This window comes from Antechinus flavipes, chromosome 3 (genome assembly GCF_016432865.1).
Source record: "Antechinus flavipes isolate AdamAnt ecotype Samford, QLD, Australia chromosome 3, AdamAnt_v2, whole genome shotgun sequence".
NCBI lineage: Eukaryota > Metazoa > Chordata > Mammalia > Dasyuromorphia > Dasyuridae > Antechinus > Antechinus flavipes.
The window spans coordinates 380905050-380929836 of NC_067400.1; the positions used below are offsets into that span (position 1 = coordinate 380905050).

The 24787-nt window shown below is 38.1% G+C and overlaps 1 protein-coding gene across 4 annotated transcripts in view; it reads left to right on the forward strand.

Moving 5' to 3' along the window:
* GRAMD1B (GRAM domain containing 1B) overlaps positions 1-24787 on the forward strand; it is a 227160-nt gene that overhangs the window by 23655 nt on the left and 178718 nt on the right. For all 4 annotated transcript variants that reach the window (XM_051985863.1, XM_051985865.1, XM_051985864.1 and 1 more), the window contains exon 2: positions 20698-20775. In XM_051985863.1, coding sequence (XP_051841823.1) covers positions 20698-20775 — 78 coding nt within the window. The remainder of the gene's footprint in view (positions 1-20697; positions 20776-24787) is intronic.

The window sequence follows — 24787 nt, forward strand, 5'->3', positions numbered from 1 at the left end:
ATGATTCATCTTACCTTCTAATCAGTTTACAATCCGTTAAGGAGATGTACAAATAAGCATAATACAAGAAAGAAAGGGATTAAGTCCCTAGGTAAGCATTAATAAAGTGCTGTGGCAGTACAGAGATGAGCAAAAATCCTTCTCACTGGCAGGATTGCAAAAGGTTCCAGAGGGTCATTCAGTCAGCATTTATTAAGTATTAACTATGTGTCAGGCACTAAGATACAAAGAAATACAAAAACATGGTCCCTGCTCTCAAGGAGCCTACAATCTAATGGAGGAGGGTAGTAATATACAGACAATGCACATACATATTTGCACACATATATGAATATATACATATATATGTGTGTGTATATATATCTATATATCTATATCTATATCTATATCTATCTATCTATATATATGTATATATATATATAGAGAGAGAGAGAGAGAGAACAGAGAGAAAGGAGACAGACATACACAGAGAGAGGAGAGAGAGATAGAGAAAAAGAAAGAAAGAAGAGAGAGAGAAAAAGAGGCAGAGAAAAAGGAGACAAATACACAGAGGAGAGAGACAGAGAGAGAGGAACAGAGAGAAAAAGAAAGAGGAGACAGACAGAGAGAGGGAGATACAGAAACAAAAGACAGACAGAGAAAGAGAAATTAGAGATAATCTCGGAGGAAGGCACTGAGAGAAGGGAACAAGCATTTATATTGTACCTACTGTATGTTAAGTGCTTTTACAAATATGGTTTCTTTTGATCCTCACAACCTTTGAAGCAGGTGCTATTATTATCATCTCCATTTAATATTTGTAAAAACTGGGGCAAATAGAAGTTAAGTGACCAGTCCAGGATCACACAGCGAATCAGTATCCAAGTTTGGATTTTAATCAGGATTTCAAGGAACACTTGATAGTGTTCAAGGAGCAAGAACACTATCCATTGCACAACCAGCTATCTGATGCAGTAGCATTAAGGAGTACTTTATGCAGATGAGATTTTGGCTAGCATTCAAAGGAAGTCTGGGAAGCCAGGTGGAATAAAGAGGCACTTGATGCCTTCAGCAAGTGAAGATGCTTGGGTTTAGGAATGGAAATGGAAGCAATGTAAAGAACAGCAAGGAAGGTCTTCCATATGCCAGGCATTTTGCTAAGCACTATTTACAAATATTTTCTCATTTTATCCTTATGCAACAGTTCTGCAAAGTAAGTGCTATCATCTGCATTTTACACTTGAAGAAACTGAGGAAAACAGATTAAATGACTAGCCCTGAATTAATAAGTGTCTGAGGATGGATTTGAACTGGTCTTCCTGATTTTATCCATTGTTTATCATGAAAGTAATAGGTAGCCATTGGGAGTAGAAAGATAGAAATTAGAAGGTAGGGAGACTAAATGGAAAGCTAACATGATAGATTGGGCAAAGGACTGGTGGTGCATTGTATAAAAAATTGGGCCTTGAATCAGAGGCCCTGAGTTCAAATCCAGACTCAAGTCATTTACTATCTGTATATTCTTGGGTAAGTCATTTGACCTCAGTTTACTCAACTGATAAATGGGAATAATAGTAACACCTATCTCCCTGGTCTGTTGAAAGAATCAAAAAGACAATTATTTATAAAAATGCTTAATCCAATGCTTGTTATATAGGAAGACATTTTCCAAGTGGAATTAATCAAACTTGCTGACTTATTAGAATGGCATTGTGTTGGTCATTGACAGTGATACAAAAGAAAATTATTGAATTATTATTAAATATTATTGTTTTATTTTATTATTAAATTAAATTATTAAATTATTATTTCTTGAACTTTCACTTTATGACACCCAACCAAAAATAAAACAATTCCTTCTCTTAGAATCTTAAAATGGGGAGGCAGTGTGGAGTGCTAGCAAAGAATAGGGCTCAGTCACATGGTTATAATTAGGAATTTGCCATAGAATGAGATTTCCAATTTATTTGATCCTAAGTTTTTTTTATCTTTAAAAAGGGAATGGGTAGTTGAATTAGGTTATTTCTAGATTTTTTCCATTTCTAATACTCAATATTAGTCTGTTTGGAGATTTCAAAACTAATGCAGAGGGTAATACATAGCTGGTTAAGACATTTGTTTAAGTGTCAATCAGATGGGACTTTACTCCTGCCTCCTGCCCCTCTGATTCATGGAACTAACAGATATCCTATGTCCTTAACTTCTTATTGACCCATGCTCATTTAAAGTAGGAGTGGTGATGGCCTAAGAAGTATATCTTGTTGTAATAGACTTTTTTACATCTCCATGTCCATCTGTGGCTCTTCGCATCTTACTTCCAGTCATCTAAAAGCATTTTCAAGATCCCATCCCTAGTGAACCTGGATCATGCTCTGATTTTATCTTGATTTCATAGGTGCATAGTACTAAGGCTAAGATTTTATTACATAAATTGCATTCATTTGTAAGTTTCTCTGTACAGTGATGTGTTTGTGGGGGAGAGATACGTATGTGTGTGTGTTGGAGGTAGTGGTGAGAGGGGTGTATCTCCAGCTGGATAGCTGATTCTTAGAAAATAAAGACATAAATTTTGATTTCTTTTATAACCAAATTAATCTCATGCTCTTTCAAATTCTAGTCCCACAGAAAAGGGAGCTCAACATGGAATAAATAACTGATTTGCTATTAGTTCATATAAGTCAATATTAATCAGACAAGAAGCATTTACTGAATAGGCTTAATATATTGCCATGTCCAGTGACCACACACTACTTCCAAGATTCCTGGCTACATAATCCTCATCTGGTCTCTTCCTGAATACTTGTATTTATAGAGAACTCACTATCTTAATCCTCATTTTTTATTCCCCACTAATTGATTTAGTAGGATTGGTTCAGGAAATAGAGCATCCCGTCTGGAATCAGAAAGATTCATGTAATAATTCCGGATTGAGGTGATGAGTCTGAGGTACAGTGGCTATGGGAATGGAGAGAAAAGGAGAAATTACAGATACAAGAGATGTTACAGAGATCAGGACTTGGTGACTAGAGATTGTGAACAGACATGAGAGAGATCCACCAAGAATGATTCTAGGGTTTCAAGTTTAAGATTCTGGGAGAACGGTGATTTTATTTATATACAGGGACATATCCGGGCAGAGCTGATATAATGACAGAATATGATGAATTAAATTTCAGGCTGCTGGTGGAGGATAGGAACAATTGTTTTTGTTTTACCTTTGTATCTCTGCTGCTCAACATTGTGCTTGGTACACAAAACTCTTAATAGATACTTGCTGAATTAAATATCACATTTGAATTGAATGCTGCTGCAGACCTTCATTTACACACATAAATGGAGATATACATTAGCCAAATAGATGCAGAATGTAAATGTAGAAATATAACTTGGGTGATAGGATAAAACTGAAGAGGTAGATTTGGAAATTATCAGAGTGGGGGCAATTTCTGAAGCCATGAGAATATCTAGAGTTTATATAAGGAAAAAGTAAAGAAGACGCAAAGGGCCAAGAAGTAAGCCTTGGGGAACAATTCAAATTGGTGGACAGGAGGAAAGAAGCCAGGGAATTCAATAAAAAGGGATTTTTAGAGATTGAGTAAGATTCTGGAAAATGTAGTGCTTTAGAATTGTGGAAATATTTTTGAGGGGTTCCAGATATGGCAGAAAGATTAAAGTTGATCGATGAGGATTGATTAGGATCAGTTGGGGGTCTCATAAAAAGAATTTCAGGGAGCAAATCAGTTCTTAGGCAATACAGATTTTATCACAAACAGTGAGCCAGGCTTACTTAGGGTCTAATAGCAAGCTAGATAAAAATATTTCATATTTATACAAATTTCTGGTCTAGGTGTCACGGGCTGAGTTAGTTCTTACTTGGGTAGTTAACTGTAAGGAACAGTAATACAGGATGAAGTGGCCCACCCAGCCAGGTGCAGGGGGTTTGAGTTGTGCTAAATGTTTCAAAGATCTCAAGTTGTAAACAATGTTAATCACATATACTTCAGTCCCCCAAAATAGCCTTTGATACTTTGCAGGTTGATGAAGACTGAGAAAAGGTTGTTAGAACAGGAAACTGGAGGCCATCACTAAGAAATAGTTTCCAATAATGGATGAGATAAAAAATAACAGTCATAAAGATTTATGTAGTGCTTTAAGGTTTGCAAAGAACTTTGTATTTATTTCATTTGTATTTGTATTTCATTTGAGCCTCAGTTGCCCTGGAGGGCCTCTCAATCACCTTCTGTTATCGCTATTTTATAGGTGAGGAAATTGAAACTCAGGTCACACATCTAGTAAATATTAGAGATGAGATTGAAATCTTATTTTTATTAACTTCATTTTCAGCATTTTACCTATTATTATCATACAAAACTGATGGAAATAAGTGGAGAAAAAGAAAAATGAGGGTAATGGGCATAAACTGCTTGTTCAAATTCATTCAGGAAAAGGAGGAGAAATATTAAACTGTCTAGATTTAGAAGGAGCTGTGAGCCAAGAGCAGTCTTTCACACTGTTCTTGGAAAATATGTAACCTCAGTCAAGTGAGAGCATCTCCTCCTGTGAGCTCATGGCAGGGCCTGCCTCCTTTTTCAGTCTCAACCACAGCCTCCTCGATGACGAGCAAGTAGGTACCAAGTTTGAACAAAACCGCCTTTTGACTTGAGTAGAAGGAGAAAGAGAGAGACCCAAGAGAAAGACCATGTTTTTGTAATGCCGGAGAAACTGAGGCAGGAGAGAGATTAGAGAGTTTTTAATATTTTATTAATGGGAGAGTAAAATTGACTGGACAGGGCTCTTGTCTCAAATTATCCAGTCAGAGATAAAGATATACCGGGACCAAGGAATCCATATTGATCCCAGAGCTGGAGGAAACTGTCATCCCAAAGAATCCAGCGTCCAGCATATAGCCGCCAGCTTCTAGCCTCCAGCCTCCAGCTGAGTGGAGGAACCCCACTTCTTAAATACCTTTTGGAGACAAAGAAGAGGGAAAACGCAGGAAAGCCTCTGTCAGGATGGGGGAGGCCATAAACCCAAAAAAACCCAGAAACAGGATGTCTGAATACACAGAGATAAAGATGTCAGTGAAATATCTTGAAATATTTTAGAGGGATATTGTAAATTCTTGAGGACAGAAAAGAGTTAGGAGGTCTACTCTCTTGTTTATCTTGCTTGTGCTAACAATTTATAACCTTAGAGTAATTGGTCCTCAGTCTTAATGGACCAGAAGGAGATTTACAGTTTAGGGGATTGACACAGAACAGATAAAGAAACTGAGACAAGGGAAACTACTGCAGGGAAACTGAGTCAGGACAGTTAAAGAAAACTATGGCATAACAGTCTTGTTCTCTGTCACCCACCTGGGTAAGCGCTGAACTCTGTGACAGAAGATGGAGGGAGAATTCTGATTGGGAAATATGGGCAAGGCCTGAAGTTAAAGCTCCAGTAGGGAGAGGATTTAAGTTTAACATTAACTCCTGCCCTGTCACCCCAGTTCTCAGCCAGGAGGCTAGAACGTAGAAGCAGTTCCCTGTATGCTGTCCGGCCTCAGAGTCAGAGCAGAGCTGGGGGGTTTCCTGAAGCCTTGTGCAGGTTTGCCGGCTCAAGATTTAAACCCAGAATATTGCTTCAGGGGTGAATGGGGGATGGTGGCTAGTGGAGGCTGCTAAGGTAGGAAGAACGCCCCACTTGGGATGTTTTTTAGTTTTTACTATTGATTCTCAGAATAAGGAGGTAAGCCTTGGGTTTCTGAAACAGGGCTAGAAATGGGGAGATGTGCAAGTGGAAGAAGAAAGAGCAGCTCTTTTTCATCTAAGCAGATTCTGTGATTTTTTTTTTAGTTCCTGTTTTAATGTGAGTGGATTATTTGCATTGTATGGGTTACTTGAAGCTTCCTTCCTATAATTGCTTATCTGGCGAATAAGGTGCTAATATTGTTATTGGTTGGGTCACTCAGAGTGTGAGTGCCTCAGAGTACATCTTATGTGTGTGTTTCTATGCATCTCCCATCTATCTGTCACTGGAATTACACAATCATAAAACTAAAAGGGATCATCATTTAGTTATAGGTCCATAGTATCAGAGCTGGGAAAGACCTTGGAAATTACGCCTAATTCTACAGAGTCTCAGAGTGAAGGAGCCACACAGGTAGTATTTGTAGAGCCAATATTTAAATGCAGGCTGTTGATTCCAAATCCAGTGCTCTTTTCTCTGTACATCCCTGGTATTATAACATGTGTATATGTTAAATCTGATTGAGGTCCCACTGTGATTGAAGAATTTGGTAGCAAAAAGCTGGTCTCTTGGGGAGGAGACCTGGGAGGGTTGGGGCAGGTGAGGCTACCTTCTGGGGATACTTTTGGATTTGGGGGGAGAATAGAAGCAGATACTATATAATGACAGGGATGGGGCAATACATGTTAATCCTTTATATTATATGCCTTTGGCTAGGGGAGGAGAGGGACCAGGGCTTCTTAAATTTTTTCCACTCACAATCTCTTTTCACTGGAGAAAATTTTACATGATCCTGGGTATATAGATATATAAAATAGATTTATAAATCTAACATTTACTAATAATCACAATTTCATGACCCCCTACATTCAGTTTATAAGACCCCATTTGAGATCATGAACTACAGTTTAAGAAACTGGGGTGTATTCTATAGTTTAAAATTGGACAGATTTGGGAACTAAAATCAAGGGCATGTTCAAAAAGGTAGCTGGTATGAGTGGGGAAATTTCTGGAGGAGGGAGAAAATGAAAAAGTCCAGTCTCATGAAAGGGACTATTAGAGGGACTTGTTTAGGTTTGGGAAAGGGAAGAGGCATAAGGAAGAAGAAAAGCAAGAAGGAAAAGAAAAAAAAGCAGGTATTCAGAAGGAGAAGGTGTAAAGACAGAGAAATCAGCATACTCAGCCCTTTTCACTCAAAAATATTTTTTAAAATAAATAAAAATTAAAAATACAAAAATTAAAATTAAAAGTAAAATGTTGGGGGGACTTCTTTCAAACTTTCCTCAGTTCTGTCATTTGTAACTCCTTGCTCTTCCCCTGATCCTAGTTGATTTACATAATTCTTTTTCTGGAGCAAAGATTCATGGCCTAGAGGCCAATAGGGACATCAAAGTTTAGTTTCTCTCTGGGGGTTGCTAAGCTTATTTTGGGAGAGCTTGGATTTTAAAATCCCAAAATCAAGACTCCTTACTGGTCATGTGGACCAATACCATGACTTTATAATCATGTAGAGGGCCTACGTGTTTAATCACAGAAAAAGTGAAACTACTTGTAGAAAAGTTGAGTCTAGAAGCCTGTTCTTCTGGGTCCTGGTTCACTCGACTGTGCTTAGAATTATCCAAACAGTGTCTTTTGTCTGCTCTTTAAGGATGGCTGGAATCACCAGAAAGCTGCCAAAGAATAGTGAGAGGGGGGTTGATGAGGATGCAATACACTGTCATAACTAAGAGACCTAGGGCTTACCCTCTGCTGCCAACCCTGCTCTCTCCAACAGTAATTTCCAGGAAAATTGACTAAGGGCCAGAGGTTTAATTTGAAGACTATTTTCATTTTTTTTCTTGGGTAAACAAATAGCATCCTTTGCGTCACCCTTGGCTCCAGAGCAGCCACCCTACTTCAGGACTTGGATCTAGACTCCTAACTGAACTCTGCTTCCAGACTCAATATCTCTTTAGTCCCCCTTCATATGGGTGCCAAAGTTTTCTTTCTGACATGTTTATTTGGTTGCCTGGTCCTCCAGCCCCAGAACTTTCACTGGCTCCCGATTGACTATGGGATAAAGTGCATACTTAAGCTTGTCTTTTTTGGGGGATGAGGATGAGGAGGCAGTTGGGCTTAAGTGACTTGTCCAGAACCCATACAGCTAGTTTGAGGTCCCATTTGAATTCATGTGGCTAACTAAATCTTCCTTATTCCAGGACTCTACCCACTACTTTCCCTGGCTGCTTATATCTTATAAGATGCTCATTTATATAAATTTCACATTTTCCTCTTCTGCATTTAGAAGGGACTGTTTCATCTTTTAACTGTCACATAGTAGAATCATAATCACTATTTATTTAATGGAACCAAACTAAAAATACGGAAAGGGAGTCATCTTTTAACTGTCTTATAGTCGTATCTTAATAAATATTTGTTTAGTGGAACTGAACTAAAAATCCTGAAGGGAAGTAGTTGCCACAATTAACTTGGAGGGGAGGGCCATTTCACCTGCAGGAGAGCCTGAGGCCTTTCTCATTAAGGAAAACAGCCAATTAGAGCATTCCGAGGTGATACTTCCTTGCTTATCAGCCCCTCCCTCATGGGTGAAATCATCTCATATTGAACTTCTTGGTAGCTGGGCACATCTGGAGGAGGAAGGCTGCTGAAAGCTCTTCCCCTTTGTGATTTTTTTTTTTTTTTTTTTTTACACAGGATGAAGATATTTTCCAACTAGCAATACCCAGTAGGTTGGGGGTAGAAAGGGCAAGGCTGGGTGGGATAATTGGCAGATAGGATCTGGGACTGGGAAAGTAAGGACACTTGAGACTGGAGAGATTTCGGGTGAGAAAGGAATCTAGGAGAAATTTCAAAGATATGTTTAAGATGAAGGGGAAATGATATGATTGTGTAGTTCCCAACTTGAGGGATGTGTGCTCTCCAAGGTGAGTACTAGAAGCTTGTCTAAGGGGACAGTAAATAAATGCTATTATTCTATTAATAATCTATTTTGTTCTTATGTGTGTATGCATAGCAAACAGTTGAATTTATTTCCTTTCATGTTGAAGGAGAAGTGGGAGGGAAGGGAGATTTGCAGAAAGCCAGAAGATGGAGAACTCCCTGTAGGGTGGATCCCAATTCAAATCTTGGTTTTGCTACTTATTACATGTGGGAGCTTTGGAGAATCTAGGCTTCAGCTTTCTCATTTATAGCAATAAGAGATGGTTGACTTAGAATTGATGTGGCTGATGTAGGTACCAGATGGTGGGGTTTGGTTATGTGAAGAATTCACATTTTTTTTTTTTTGTCAAAAGTCAGTTTATTTAAGAGAACTTGTTACAGACAAAATAGAGAGTTACATTAGACAACAGGAATGGTAAATATGAAATAGAGTTGGGAGAGCATATAGCTACCAAGGACAGCGGTTTTATTAATTACTGATGGAAAACACTAGTTCCCCAATAGAACTTGCAGTTATCCAGGAGAAAGGAAATACTCCATGAGGTTGGAGTGTCCTTAGCTGGTGGGCTAAATCCTAAAAGGGATTAGTTAGTTAGTCTAAGGAGGAGAAATGGGATTTGAAAAGAGACACATAAAACATAATGGGATTAGGAAAAACACCTTGTGTCATGGGAAATTGTAGGGGAAAAGATACTATGAGACAAAGTGACCCAGAGGGCAGCCAAGATGGCATGGACCATAAGCAGATTTATAGGGAAAATGTAAACTCAGGGACTTGACGGTCTGACAGGACATTAGTCTGCATATTCTGGGCTCTTCTCAGAAGAACCAGGTTCCTCCCTTCCTCCCCTTTCCCTAGTTCTCTAAATGTGAGGTGGAGGAAGGTATGCTTCTAGTGGGGAGGAGTAGACTTCCCCTTGGGAATTTCATTACCCCAAGGGTTTGGTCAGACCTGTAATAGGCCTGATGATCAGGTATTCCACCTCTAGCCAGCTTTTTCTCTCTCTGTAGGTGCTACAAAGTTTACCATTAAATGACCTAGTTAATTTGTGTTTACCCTTTGCGGTGGCTCCTAAGACTTAATTGTTCAAACTGGGATCAAGCAAGGAGGTGGGTAGTGGAGATAGAGCCTTTTATTAAAATGAGAGCCATTGGAGCTAGTTAAAATGGAACTATTTTACAACCAGTTTTCTCACTCACCAGACTTAGAAACTATTTGGAGAGCTAGCATGGGATAGGTGTGGTTTTATGTATGACTGTTGAGGGAGAATATAAAAATTTCACTGTGAATAAGTGATTCTTAGCTTGTGAAAAATCTCAATACTTATGAGAGAAATAAACTTTATTTAACTCTTATAGGTGGTCTTTTTATTGATATTTGGAAGCCAGAAAATTAAAAAGGATCTTATCTTTAGCAGCTTGAGTTTCAAAATCCTCTCTTCCCTAATACCATTTTTTTTTTTTTTAATATAAGGGGCTAGAGTAATTGACTTAAGTTTCTATTCTTTTCCACATCTGAAGGTGCCGTCAGGCAATGTTGGGAAAGTAAAAAGAAACTAAGAGCAAAACAAAGACAGAAATGAGAGTTGGTACATCCTGAGTGATGAGATATGAACTCTGGGTGAGGGAAAGTTGTGTTCTGAAGGCTAGACTGGTAGGTTTTAGTACCTTGGAACAGGCAGGAGAAAAACTTTATACCGGGAGTTGAGATTGTTTCTGAACTAGGTTGTTTAGTTAGAAGGTTCGTCCTATAACCAATTTGAGGTCAGAGACAATATGCTTTTTTTGTGTGTGTGTGTATACTATTACCTTACACTGCATTGCATACAGTAGATACTAAATTTTGAAATTAAATTTTAATATCTTTTGTCTGTTAACACTTATATTTCCCAATATTTCCTTCTATATTTCCCAATATTTTCATCCCTTTTTGAGTTAGCCATGCCTTATAAGAATTTTTCAAAAGAGGGAAAAAAACAGTTTAGCAAAACTAACCAAGTGTTGAAAAAAATCTGATAATGTATGCAATGTTTTAGAACTATAGTTCTCCTATTTGCATCTTTGATTTTCTTCCCGGGTTATTTTTACCTTCTGAATCCAATTCTCCCTGTGCAACAAGAGAACTGTTTGGTTCCGCAAACATATATTGTATCTAGGATATACTGCAACATATCTAACATATATAGGACTGCTTGCCATCTAGGGGAGGGGGTGGAGGGAGGGAGGGGAAAAATCGGAACAGAAGCGAGTGCAAGGGATAATGTTGTAAAAAATTACCCTGGCATGGATTCTGTCAATATAAAGTTATTATTAAATAAAATTAAGAAAAAGTAAAAAAAAAACAAAACAAAACAAAACAAAACAAAAACTATAGTTCTCCACTTTGGCAAAGAACTCTATCTGGGGGTGCCATCAAAGAGAAAGAAATGAAAGAAAGAAAACATTAAATGAGGTCAAGAAGAATTGGGCACAACTGAACAAAAACAATGTTTATGTACACAATTTTTTCATGACATTTGTTGGTTTTAAGGTATTCAGCAAGCTGGAATGGAAAAATGAAACTGAACTTTAGGGAGTGTGGGGCAGAGCCAATTAGGAGCAGAGACAAAGTATCATTAGAAAAGACATTCCCATTCTGTGTGTATTGGTTGGCCCTTCCAGCTCGGATTAATTGAGTTTATTAATAAGACTTAATTATATGCAAACTAGCTCCTGAAAAGTAGCTATGGCTTCTGCTTTACTGAGCACTGTGGTATCTAGTCTCTGATAGTTTAGGATTGGACTAGGTGACATTTACCTGTTCTTATCTGTTCATAGACTGGCTTGAAAAGGTCATTTGGGGAGGTAACATGTTTCTCTGCAGGAAGTATGATAAACAATTAGAAGTACAGAATGAGACGTACATTTTCACGTCCAACCTGCTGCTTTGTTTTTCTTAACATATGTATTTTTAGAAGGAGATGGGAGTGTGAACAGTGATTTACTTGGAAGTGACTGATGCATGACATGCAAAAAAAAAGAACAAATCAAAACAGTTCAAAAGGGTACATGAGCCAAATATTGACAATTTTGTTACTACCTTTTAAAATTCAACTGTACTTTAAAAAACAAACTATAACAAGTTATAATTTTATGTTAAATTTTTTTTGAGGGGTCTTTCCTTATTTGTTAGAAAGTATATGGGTTTGGGGTTTTTTTTTTATGTTAAAGAAAGGTGACTTAGGAAAAAGAAACAGCAGAAAGTAAAGTCAGAAAGTATATGGGTTTGGGTTTTTTTTTTATGTTAAAGAAAGGTGACTTAGGAAAAAGAAACAGCAGAAAGTAAAGTCATCCTTGTTGTCTCATAGGCTGAGAATATAATTAACAGACATAATAAAGAGGTGACAACAGCACTGGTAAGGGAGATGACCTAAATCAAAGGGTATAGTGAGATTGATGTTGGGCAACCCAAGAAAGTTGTAATTAAAATTGGTATAAACATGATAGACATCTTTCTGGGACAGATTAAGACTTTTCTCTTTTGGGCAAGGAGATGGATTTCTGAAGTCTACTGATGAGACTGAGGTAGACATCAAATGTTGCTGTTTGATTATGAAATGAATTCACAATAGCCTTTCTCTTTGCCCAAAAGATAGGTTTATTTGTGAGAAGTGGTTATAGACAAAATAAAGAGATACAATAGACATCAGGAATGGTAAATATGAAATAGAGTTGGATGAGCAGATCTTTATCAAGGAAAAGATAAATTTCCTGGTGGAACTCACAATTCCCAGGAGAAAGGGAATACACCTTCCATTGACTGGCTGGCTGGGTTAGTTAGTTCTAACAAGGCATGGGGGAGGGGGAAAGAGAAAAATGCTGACCCAAAAGGGATTCAGCAAAGATCGGGGGGAGGGGGAGGCCATGGGCAGAATTATGAGGGAAATTTAACCTGGAGTGGGGATTGACAGCTTGGTTTTATGATGGGATACAGTAAGGTGGGGTTACCCAAGACCTCCACAGGGATGATACTGTAAGTCTGAGCTGATCCCTATCAAGGCCCTTCTCTGCTTGCCAATGTTACCAGAACTTCAGGCTCTCTCTGCCCACTCCACAGTAACCTAGCACCTCATGCCTACAAAACATTAAATTAAATTGTGGTGAGCTGGGAGGTTGTTTTAGCTTTTTGAGAATGATCACTCAGTGCTGTATCCAAATAGATAGTAATTTTTCTGGGGGAGATTTTGAGATTTCCTAGACCTACTGTGTAAGATATCAGACACTCCAAAAGTCTTTCTTTGCAGTGTGATATAGGAGAAGGGGTTAAGAGAAACTGGGGATGAAATCATATTTCTGACATTTAGTAGCTGTGTAACCAAGCATAAGTCATCTAACCTCTCTGAGTTTTAGTTTTTTTCCCCTATAAAACAGGGATAATAATACCCACACCAGAGGCTTGGAAGGAGGATCAAGGGAGATTGAATATGTAAAGCCCTTTACAAAGCTTTTAAGTGTTCTATAAATGTCAGCTATTATTTTTCTTAGCATTTCTTATACACCCCCCTCAGCTACAAAGAACAATTTGCCTACTTCTTTATTCCTTTGTTACTTGCTTTCCTCCACCGGCTTATCTCCTACCTGAGAAGAAGTGTAGGAAAAGGTGAGAGTACTGGTTCTGACTTTACTGGACCTAGGCCAGAACCTGGCCCTATTATTTATTATGGGCCTGACCTCAAGGCAGGTCATTTTTCCTTTCTAGGTCTTAGTTTTTTTTAGCCATAAAATAAGGGTAATTTCTGAAGTCTCTTCCAGTTTTAACATTCTGTGATCTGGGCAAATTCCAGAATTCAAAGAGGAAGAAATAATTCAGCACAGGAAGACATTCTGACCTGTCATCAGTGATCAGCCATGTGTCCGTGCTTGGAGGTAGGATGAGAGATTACATGACCTTTTGGGCTCATCTCTGCCTCGGATTTTATGATTTGATATTCCTAAGCTCTGATCTGTTCAGGTTCAAGGGACATATTAGGTATGTTCACATTCCTTGGTGGCAGAATTGTATTTCTTAGGGGACAAGGGGCATTTTCTAGTTGACTTCTGCTGGTACTTCCCTGTAGTTTCATGGCTGAAGAGCAGAGGCTAAAGTCCCTGAAGATCCTGTCTAGTGGGTTAGGAGTCATTTAATTAAACTTGGAACTATGTGCAGAATTCTGGTGGGTAGCTAGAGTAGAAACAATTTATATAATATATTGTCCTTGCTCTTCTCAAACTTCCTTGAATTCTAGTAGTAATAATGGCATTGATATAAATTATTTTATTTGAGTCCTATCTCACACAACAAACCTTTTTTGGTAGGAGGTAGGGAGTACATACAAGTGTTATGATACCCATTTTATAGATAAAAAAAAAAAACCTGGCAGTGAGCAATATGCTAGGAAATATCCGAGGTAGGACTTGAACTCAGCTGTTCTTGACCTCTGGCACTCTAAATGCCCCTTGAGCGTGGAAACAAGACACATCAACAAATGATTATAGTTTTTATTAAAGCTTTTTTATTTTCAAAACATATACATGGATTTTTCAACATTAACTCTTACAAAACCTTATGTTCCAAATTTTCCCTCCCTGCCCCTTCCCTCTCTCCTAGATGGCTAGTAATCCAATATATGTTAAACATGGTAAAAACAAATTCAACAATATAGTCAACGATAATAGTCAAAATCAGTGAATATGAAAGAGAGTTGCCAAACAAAAAAATGTATGAGTCTTAGGGAGAAAGTGGTCATTACTGTAGTAGAAGAAGGTTGGTGGCCTGTGAGTTGATCTTTAAATGAGGAAAAGACTTGAGTAGCCTTTTTGGACTCTGACTGTTTTATCAATGATTTTCTCTGATTCTCTGGTAAGATTACAAGGTCTTTTTCTAATTCTTTGGGTAGTTATTGATATTGGCAAAGGGTGCTGGAACCAATTCCTTTTGAATCTATTGTTATAATTTGGAAATAGACAAACCTCCAAATCAGGGCTTGCTTTATTATGTTGTTGACTTAAGAAAATGCTGAAGAATGTACATAATCTATATCACATTGCTTAAGTACCATCTTAGGAAGGGAAGAAGGGAGAAAATTTGAACAAAATTTTCTTTAAAGTGAATGTTATGTTTAACATATATTGGACTACTTGTCATCTAGGGGAAGGTATGAGGGAATGGGGGGAAAAATTGGAACACAAGGTTTTTCAAGGACTAAGGTTGAAAAATTGTCCACGTATATATTTTGAAAAATAAAAAGCTTTAATAAAAAATAAATATTAAAAACTGCCTTTAATATGTAACTAGAAAAAATACTATTAAAAAAAAGGAAAGTGCTGGAGAAAATGTTAATAATTGTGTGTGCCTGCTTTGTGTTCAAGAGCCACTTGTTAAATATTTACCCACCTATCTCTATGGGTATTTTGGTTCTGATCCCCTGCAAGCTGGGGAAGAACAAAGCTATGCAGTGTTTCCTTGAGCTTCATTTCTCTTGGGACTACTTTGTGAATATAGGATAAGTAAGGTAGGTTTTCTCTAGGAAGCGATTTCCTAACCTTCCATTCACTACCTTATAGCCCATTTAAGTCACCCCTTTCTTCCTCCCATCTAACTTAAATCCCTCTTGCTATCCCGTCCTGAACTGCAGAACCTCTTACACATGACAGTCCCTGATATCTGTGTTAAGCCTTTCTGTAGTCATCCGGTCTGCAGCTTAAATCCTGTTGGTTCCTTTGGAATTTCCTCCTAAGGCCCATTAATAGTGCCTTTCATCACTGCTTGGCCCTCCACAGGCCTGGCTCCAAGGCATCATCCTCTTTCAGGCTTTATCTCTTACCCCCCCCCCCAAAAAAAAAAAAAAAAAAAAAAGAGACAGTCTAATCTTGCCAGGAGTCTGCCCTTGGGGCTGACATTACCTACTTTTCTTCTCAGGGCCTGGTGTGGGGTTTTGTTTTTTCCACAGTGATGTCAGGGGACTGATTTGTCATAGAACCTCAGGTAAGGTACCAGGCCATGGGGTGGTAGGAGAAGTCTGTCGGGAAGGGCCGTGGGGCTGCCCCACCGCGCAGATGGTTTCCTTGGGATGGCCTGAACCAAGAAACAGTGGAGGGAAGGGGAGTGTCTGACATCATGGAGATAGGACCTATGGTTCTATTTATTATACTCTAGTCGGAGGACTGTTTTGTCTAACCACATTTAATAAACCATCCTCTACCCAAAGGGATCTTAACAAACCTCCTACCTAGTTAGATTTCAGTGACTTCATTATCTCCAGGATCAAAAATAAAATCCTGTTTTGGTTTTTAACTTCACCCATTCCTACATTTCTGTCTTATACTTTCCTCTCTTCCTTGTACTCTTGTTATCTAGTGGGACTGGCCTTGCTATTCCTTGAATAGTTCACCCCATCTACCAGATCTGTTCATTTTCAGTAATTACCCCCCTACTCAGAACATTCTACATTCTCACTTCCAACTACAAATTTTCCATACTTCTTTGAGTCTTAACTAAAATCCTACCTTCTGAAAGAAGTCTTTCTTCCCTGTTCCTAAATGTTTCTGCCTTCCTAGTGTGATTATTTCCAGTTTATCCTATATATAGTTTGTATAATTATTTGAAGTTTGTCTTCTTTATTAAAATGTAAGCTCCTTGAAGGCAGGGAGTTTTTATGTTTTTGGTATCTGGAGGGCTTAGTACTGAGTAAGTGGTTAAAAAAGCTTATTTACTAAAAGGTAATGGTATTTACAAAATACCACAGAGTTCTAGGGATCCTTATTAGGAAAAATCCCCATGACTCTTTGTGTTTCTGGTTTTTATGTATTTTCCAGAAAGGTGATATGGTTGTAGAGGGAACATTCTATTTGGAGTCAGTGTAGATCTTGAGTTGAATTCTCATTACTATTGATTAACTGTCATGACATTTGCAAGTTTTTTCATTTTCCAGAATTTATTTTCTTAACCTGTGAAATGGGATTAATATTATATGCCTACTTCACAGAATTATTAGATAGGGAGGACTTAGACCTGTGATTTTATAGATACCAGAAACTTTTCCCTCTGGTTCATAGAGTCCTAGAGAATTGCTTAGAACAGACATGTCAAATAAATCACATTAGAATGTAATTAGGAAATGTTTATTTGTATAGTTGGTGTTTTGGTTTATTTTGTTAATATTAATTTTTTAAATGAATGATTTTCAAAAATCAATATGCCGTCTCCAAGTATCCATTTCTATTAGAAGCTTTTATTTTTTATTTTTAGTTTTTTGCTTTGTCAAGATAATTATGGGTGACTTGTCCAGAGTCATCCAGTCAAGTAACTGTATCAAATACAGTTGGATTTGAATTTGGATCTTCTCGACTCTAAGACCAGTTCTCTATTGACACTGTCTTATTCGAGTTTGACACCACTGGCTTAAAAGCATTATAAAGTTCAGTCACTCACCTAGACAGATATACCAGTATGTGTCTAGATGGACTTGACCCATGCTCTTCCTGACTCTGAGGCAGGATAGCTGTACACTATACTATGATGCTTCTTAAAAGTTGTTTTGAAGAAAAAAGGAGGGAGAATATATATAATGAGTTTTTGCAAACTTTAAAACACTACATAAATGATGTTAATTAAAATCAGGCCGTCTTCTCACCATATCCTTGTTTCTTTCTTTTTAACTCTCCTTTTTGTGTTGTCTTCCTGCATTAGAAAGTAAGCTTCTTGAGAGCAAGGATTGTTAGCATGCTTGTATTAGTATCCCCAAGCACAGTGCTTGGCACACAGCAAGTACTCAATAAATCCTGTTCCTCCCTTTCCTCCCTCCCTCCCTCCCCTTCTTCTGTTCCTTCCCTCCCTCTCTCCCTCCTTCCTTCCTTCCCTCCCTCCCTCCTTCCTTCCTTCCCTCCCTCCTCTCCCCCCCTCCCTACCTCTTCCCTCCCTCTCCTTCTTCTGTTCCCTTCCTCCCCTCCTCTCCCCTCCCCTTCCTCTCCCCTCCCTCTCCCTTCACTCTCTCCCTCCCTCCCTCCCTCCTCCCTCCCTTCCTTCTTTCCTTCCTTCCTCCCTCCCTCCCTCCCTCCCTCCCTTCCTCTCTCCCTTCCTTCCTTCCTTCCTTCCTTCCTTCCTTCCTTCCTTCCTTCCTCTCTCTCTTCCTTCTTTCCTTCCTTCCTCCCTTCCTTCCTCCCTACCCCCTCCTTCCCCCCCTCCCCCCTCTCTCCCTCCCCTTCTCCCTCCCTCCCTCCCTCTCTCCCTCCCTCCTTCCCTCTCTCCCTCTCTCCCTTCCTTCCTTCCTCCCTCCCTCGCTCCCTTCCTTCCTTCCTCCCTCCCTCCCTCCCTCCCTCCCTCCCTCCCTCCCTCCCTCCCTTCCTTCCTTCCTTCCTTCCTCCCTCCCTTCCTTCCTTCCTTCCTTCCTTCCTTCCTTCCTTCCTTCCTTCCTTCCTTCCTTCCTTCCTTCCTTCCTTCCTTCCTTCCTCTCTTTCATTCTTTCTCTTTTTTTTTCCTCTGTAGTTCTATTATTTAGAATTTGATTTATAACTGTTAGGAAAAAGATAATTAATTGCTATTATCAGGAAACATTATTTTCTAAGTAGATGGATGGCGCAGAAAGTAATCTAGGAGGGTTTATGTTTAAATAAAACCTTTGTATTTCTAATGACTATAGTTTCTGTTGTACAGGTTAGGTTTCTAGCCCCAGTTTGGAAGCCAATACTGACATCTAGTGGGTTAAGGAGTTTACCTTAAATCCCCCAAATATGCTTTCCTTAATTTTTATCTGCAAAGCTCAGACTCATAGTTAAGAATAGTGAGGTAGAGAAGAATATTTCTGGAAAATAGCAAACTGAGTCTAACCACACATCCTTAGAAACCAAAATCACAACATTCAAATTAATCTTGGATTTTTTGATTAGTTCAAGTAGCCATTAATTCAGTCAGTAATCACAATAGTAAGAAGGTTTGGAAAATAGTTTACATTTGTTATCTCATTTCAGTCTCACAAGGACCCTCTTAGGTAGATATCGCAACTATTATTCTTCCTATTTAGAGATGATTAAGTTGAGACTCAGGGACAATATATGATTTTTTGGGTCTAATTTCAAGTCTAACACTACCCTTGTTGCTAAGGTTAGATCCTTGGGATCTTACCCCAATAATATATTTAGCTTTTCTCTTTGTGCTCCAGTGTCTGATCATCTTTCAGCTTTATAATGTGAGGTCAGTGAAGTGAAGTTGGAACTTTTTGTCCTTTGGAGTTATACAATAAGGGATTTTCTGTAGTCTCACTTGAATGTGGATGCTTGGTAAATAGAACAGGTAAATGATTACAGCCCATTTTTTATGGAGGAATTTTGTGAAAATGAATATCCTGCTATAAAATTCTACAAAGATTAGAGATGAAATATGAGAAAATAGTAAATTGGGATTTAAAAATGCTTTAAATAGAGGAGAGGAAAGAGGAAGGTGAAATAATAGCAAAACTGTTAGAATTATATTTGTGTTATTATGAAGGTAGATTTATAAGTTCAGGTAAATTTTCTCTGATTTTTGTTGTTCAGTCATTTCAAACCTTTTGTGATCCCATTTGGGATTTCTTGGCAAGGATATTGGAAGAGTTTCCTTCTCCAGTGGATTCATTTTGTTGGGCGATTAGAGAGATTAAATGACTTGTCTAGGGTCATCCAGCCCAGGCAGGGTCTGAGACTGAATTTGAAGTCCAGGCCCAGGCTCTATTTATCCACTAGCTGAAGATTTTTTTCTGATAGAAATGGATAAAATATTTGAAGTGAAGGGACTTGGATGCAGCTTAAAAGATAGCGTAATTGAAACTTTCTAACCCGTGTTGAAACAATCACTTGCCTTTCTGATGAAATATGACCTGACAGTAAATAGGTACCCAAGCATGTTATTCAAAATGTGTTGTAAGGATTTAGCTGAGTTTCACAAATGTAAGCCCCATTGCTAATCTACCAGGACACTGAGATAAATCTTTTTTTTTTTTTTTTTGTCTAGATGCTTCTGTTGTAATGGTATTAGCTGTGCTGTATTTTACTGGTATTGGATTATGTTACTGAGATTATTAGATGTTTGTATGTTATCTTTGGAACAAGTAATGTAAGTTTTATCAATTATACAGTGAATTCTCATAATGAGACTGGCAAGAAATTAATTTTTTAGTAAGGCCAGTTGGAGAGTTCATACGATAATAAATTTAGAATTGGAAGAAACTTCAAAGATTATCTAATTGTAACAGAATTGCAAATAAATTATCTGGAAGCATTTGTGAGTTTAAGATTTGCTAAAGAGAGGAGACGAGTTTATGAAATTGCATTTCTTGGAGCAGAAGTGGCACAGTGGATAGAGCACCAGCCCTGAAGTCAGGAAATCTGACCTCAGACACTTAACATGTCCTAGCTGCGTGACCCTGGGCAAGTCACTTAACTCCAATCACCTTAGCAAAAAAAAAAAAAAAAAAAGAAAGAAAGAAAGAAATTGCATTTCTTAGAAATTTTTAAATGTAGGAGAGATCTTTTTTCTCATTTGTCCTTAACTAATTTAAGAATGGGTTAGCTATAACCTTTGTTGGATGTAGACAAATACACACAATGGCCCCTTCTATTCTTTTTAGCCCTGGGATCACCTGAGATCTACACCCAGTATTGTGCATTTCTGTATAGGAGAGAAGAGAAAAAGGGATTATGATTCTGCATCTTGTATTGGGAAAGTTGGAGAATACTTGCTTTGTGTAGCAGAATAGCACCCTTTCCCCAAAACCATAAAGGCAGAGGACAGGAGGATAGGTGTGGTGGATTGAACTTCTTTTGGGTCCATGTCATTCAGCATATGCACTGTCAGTAAGCCAGTCAGTATTTATGAAGTGCCTACAGTGCTAAACACTGCCTATCAGTATTCCACTATCCCCTTTGGACTTGGGTGGCTAAATTCAGAGGGAGTTGAATTTAAATTTTTTTCCTTTTTCCCATCTGCTGATTACATCGGGTGTGTCCAGAGCTGATCAGAGCTTCTCACTGATTGTGTCTACCTGTCTGTCTTTCCAGCAGTCAGCAGAGCAGCCAGCAGAGCAGCCATGAGGATGATTCAAGTCGGTTCCTGAGCCCCCGCGTACGGGAGGAGAGGTAAATTGAACCCATAGTTGGGTACTTGTGTTGGAGAAATGAAGGTGGGCTAGGGATTCTGCAAGGGAGGAGGAAGGACTTTGGAGTCATCAGTTAGTAGTTACGGCACTCATATCTCATTTAATGAGGCTCTGTGGGATACTGGAGAGATGTAATCTAGCCCCTCACCTGAGGAACTCACATCTGTTTGCAGAGACAAGATAGAACCACGTAGAATAATAATGTAATCTATAATCAGGTTCTACACTAGGTGGTAAAAGGGCTATATTGATGGACAGAACAGTGTTTCTTGTAGGTGAAACTTGAGCTGATCCATGTGATAATTCTTGAGACTTGACTATATAGTCAAGTTCTTCATTGTATTCAAAGTAAAGATGTAGGTGGTTTTGACTAGGAGTAGATATAGGGAATATAGAATAGAATAAAGGCTTATCGCTTTAGAATTTAAAGTGACATAATTTTATAGATGAATTGATATATAGAAACTGAGCTAGGTGAATTGTGTCCAAGGTGACAGAGGTTATAAATGGCAGAACTGGGATTCAAATTCATGTTTCTTGCAGGAGGAGGTATTTGAACTGAACCTTAAAGGATGAATAATATTGAGAAGAGAAGAGACGACCATCCTAATTCTAGAGGACAACATAGTTCCAAGTAGAATAGGAAATAAAGAGGATAATCACTTGATTGAATTTAAGGATGAAAGTTTTTTTTTTTTTTTTAAACTTTTTATTGACAGAACCCATGCCTGGGTAATTTTTTTACAGCATTATCCTTTGCACTCACTTCTGTTCCGATTTTTCCCCTCCCTCCCTCTACCCCCTCCCCAAGATGGCAAGCAGTCCTTTACATGTTAAATAGGTTACAGTATATCCTAGATACAATATATGTGTGCAGAACCGAACAGTTCTCTTGTTGCACAGGGAGAATTGGATTCAGAAGGTTAAAATAACCCGAGAAGAAAAACAGAAATGCAAGCAGTTTAAATTTATTTCCCAGTGTTCTTTCTTTAGGTGTAGCTGCTTCTGTCCATCCTTGATCATTTGAAACTGAATTAGCTCTCTTTATCGAAGAGATCCACTTCCATCAGAATACATCCTCAAACAGTATCATTGTTGAGGTATATAATGATCTCCCTGGTTTATTTCACTTAGCATCAGTTCATGTAAGTCTCGCCAGGCCTCTCTGTATTCATCCTGCTGGTCATGTCTTACAGAACAATAATATTCCATAACATTCATATGCCACAATTTACTCAACCATTCTCCAATTGATGGGCATCCATTCATTTTCCATAAGGATGAAAGTTAATTTTATATTAGATGATCAGACCTATTGTGAGGTATTTAAAATGCCAGTCAAGAGTTTTAAAGTGGATATGTATTTCATAAATTGAATTAATATGATGGGAAATGAGAAGCAATGAAATTGTAAGTGTAAATTACAAATCCAAAGGGTAATGAAATATTCATAATGCTATAAATATTGTTACTTGTTACTAATGGCAATGTGCATTTGAAAAATGGTATAAACATGATATAGATGATGTATAGACCTGGAAAGGGAGGTAAGTCAGTCATGGAGCAAGGATAAGATAACATACATAAAAGATCCCACTGTACCATTCTTGCTGCTCAAGGTACTAGTAAAATGAGAGAAAGGTTTTAGCACACTGGGTCGGTCCCAATGAAGGAATTGTTGAAATATATGTCAGGAATAGCAAAGGATGTGAAGGGTCCAAAGGTTTCGATTTGTATTGATGTAAGAAATACCCACATCCACGAAATCTGATTCCCTTAAATTAAAAATAAAGTAATAGTCAATAAGATATAAAGACTACAGTAGTAACATATGTTTCTTCCTGTGGTGTTCAAGGATTTTTTTGAGGGGAAATGTGGATTTTTTTTGAGTTTTATAAATTTTGGGGCAGATTTGTTTTTTTTCTAAGGCTTACTTGCTCCTGTGACCAGTGTGCTCTTAGGTTGCCTTCAACTGTCACATAATTTATAAATATGTGAGGTCATAGTTGAATTCAGGACCTCCTGACTCTAGATGTGATGCTCTAGCCACTGTGCTGCTTAGCTGCCCTTAACTAAAAACTTGGAGAACAAGAGGAAGCAATCTTGACCTCCAGGAAAAGAGATAGGAGATTTTGACCAGGACAAGTGAACAATTACTTGTATTCTGTGATTTGAGATGCGTGAGAATATATCTGTCAGAATTCTCTTACTCAGAATATCATGGGTGCTATTGGATTCCTTCTTCCCTCCTCCCTCCCTTCCTTCCTTTTTCCCTCCTTCTCTCTTTCCTTCCTTCCTGCCTTCTTTTTTCCTTTTCCTACTACTGGTTTTTTTTTTTTTTTTTTTGCCTTTTTTTTTCCCTAAACTTGAATCTTTTTGTTTCTCTTAGCCCGGCGACCCATTACAACATATTGGCACTAGACTTAGAAATGATTAGCCTACTTTTATTTTATTTAATTCCAAGAAATCCATCAGCTTCAGCATCCCCAGTAGCAGACTAAAGGAGTGCATGGCATGATCAGCTGGATTAATTTCCTTAAGTATTGCCTTCTCCAGATATTCTCCCAAAATGCAGATGCCTCTGAAAAGGGCAGCACATCAACCTGCTTTTATAGATAAAAACATATCATTTATAATTAAGTTATGATCCTGGATAAGTCATTTAATTTCATTTGTCTCAGTTTCCTCATCTGTAAAATGAGCTGGAGAAGGAAGTAAACTAGTATCTTTGCCAAGAAAACCCAAATAAGATCATGAAGAATTAGAAATGACTTCACAGAACATCATATAATCTGGAACTGGAAAGAACCTTTTATTTATTGTTCTGATTTACATATGTGTATAGATGACAAGACTGAGCAGAGAGATATAGTGATTTGCCTGAGGTCATGCAAATAAGTAAATAACTGTGATTTGAACCCAAGTCTTCTGATGCCAGATACTTTTCTATTTCTATTTTTGTTTTGTGCTGCATTGTGACAGTGATGGCCTGAGCAAAATTGAAAGATTTATTACAGTATAGTGGAGAAAGTATAGAGATTTAATCAGAGGATATGGGTTTAAATTCTTGCTCTTCTGTGTTCTGTGTGACATTGGCCAAGCCAAAACCTCTGCATTTTACTTTACTCCTCTATAAAAATAAAAACATTGAGTGCAATACGCTCAGCAACCTTTTAATTCTAGATTCTATGGGCAGAGCCCTGGATATTTGGGAATATGGACTGGTGAAGGGGAAAGATGGGAAAATTGACAGATGAATAGTGATACTGAATTTAGGTTTCAATATTTTCATTGCTTTGACTAGGGCCAGTCCTGTGTGTGCAGGCTCCTGGACATCATTTTATTGTTGCTTTCGTAGCTTTTTAGAATTGTGGATAACTTTAAGAGTCCTGAACACTGAAAACTATGAAAATAACAAGAAAAAATATGGCAAACAATATAGATAAATGCAGATAAGAGGACTGGAGAGAGGGCTGTAGATGGTTTTTATTAATGCCTAGATATCAATGCAGAGTAATTCTGTTGCAGGTTGTACATGCTGTTCTCTTTCTGGTTCTAAAGCCTGAAAAAAAGGAAATGAGTTGTAATTATAGCAGGGGGAAGTCAGGTTAGATATAAGAAAGAACTTCCTGATAATACAAGTAATTCCAGCATGGTTAAACATGGCATTGAAAGAGCCTCAATTCCCAGAGATAGCTGAAGAAAGGAGGGATATGTCTCCGAATAAATGTCTGGGATGCGTCAGAGATGGGACTGCATAAAGGCAGAAAGTCAGCTATAAGTAGTGCCATAATGCATAGCACCTGACCTGGAGTCAGGAGTCATCTTCCTGAGTTCAATTCTGACCTCAGATACTTAATTGTATGATCCTGGATAAGTCACTTAATTCTGTTTGCCTCAGTTTCCTCATCTGTAATATGAACTGGAGAAGGAAATGACAAACTATTCCAGTACCTTTGCCAAGAAAACCCCAAATAGGGTCATGAAGAGTT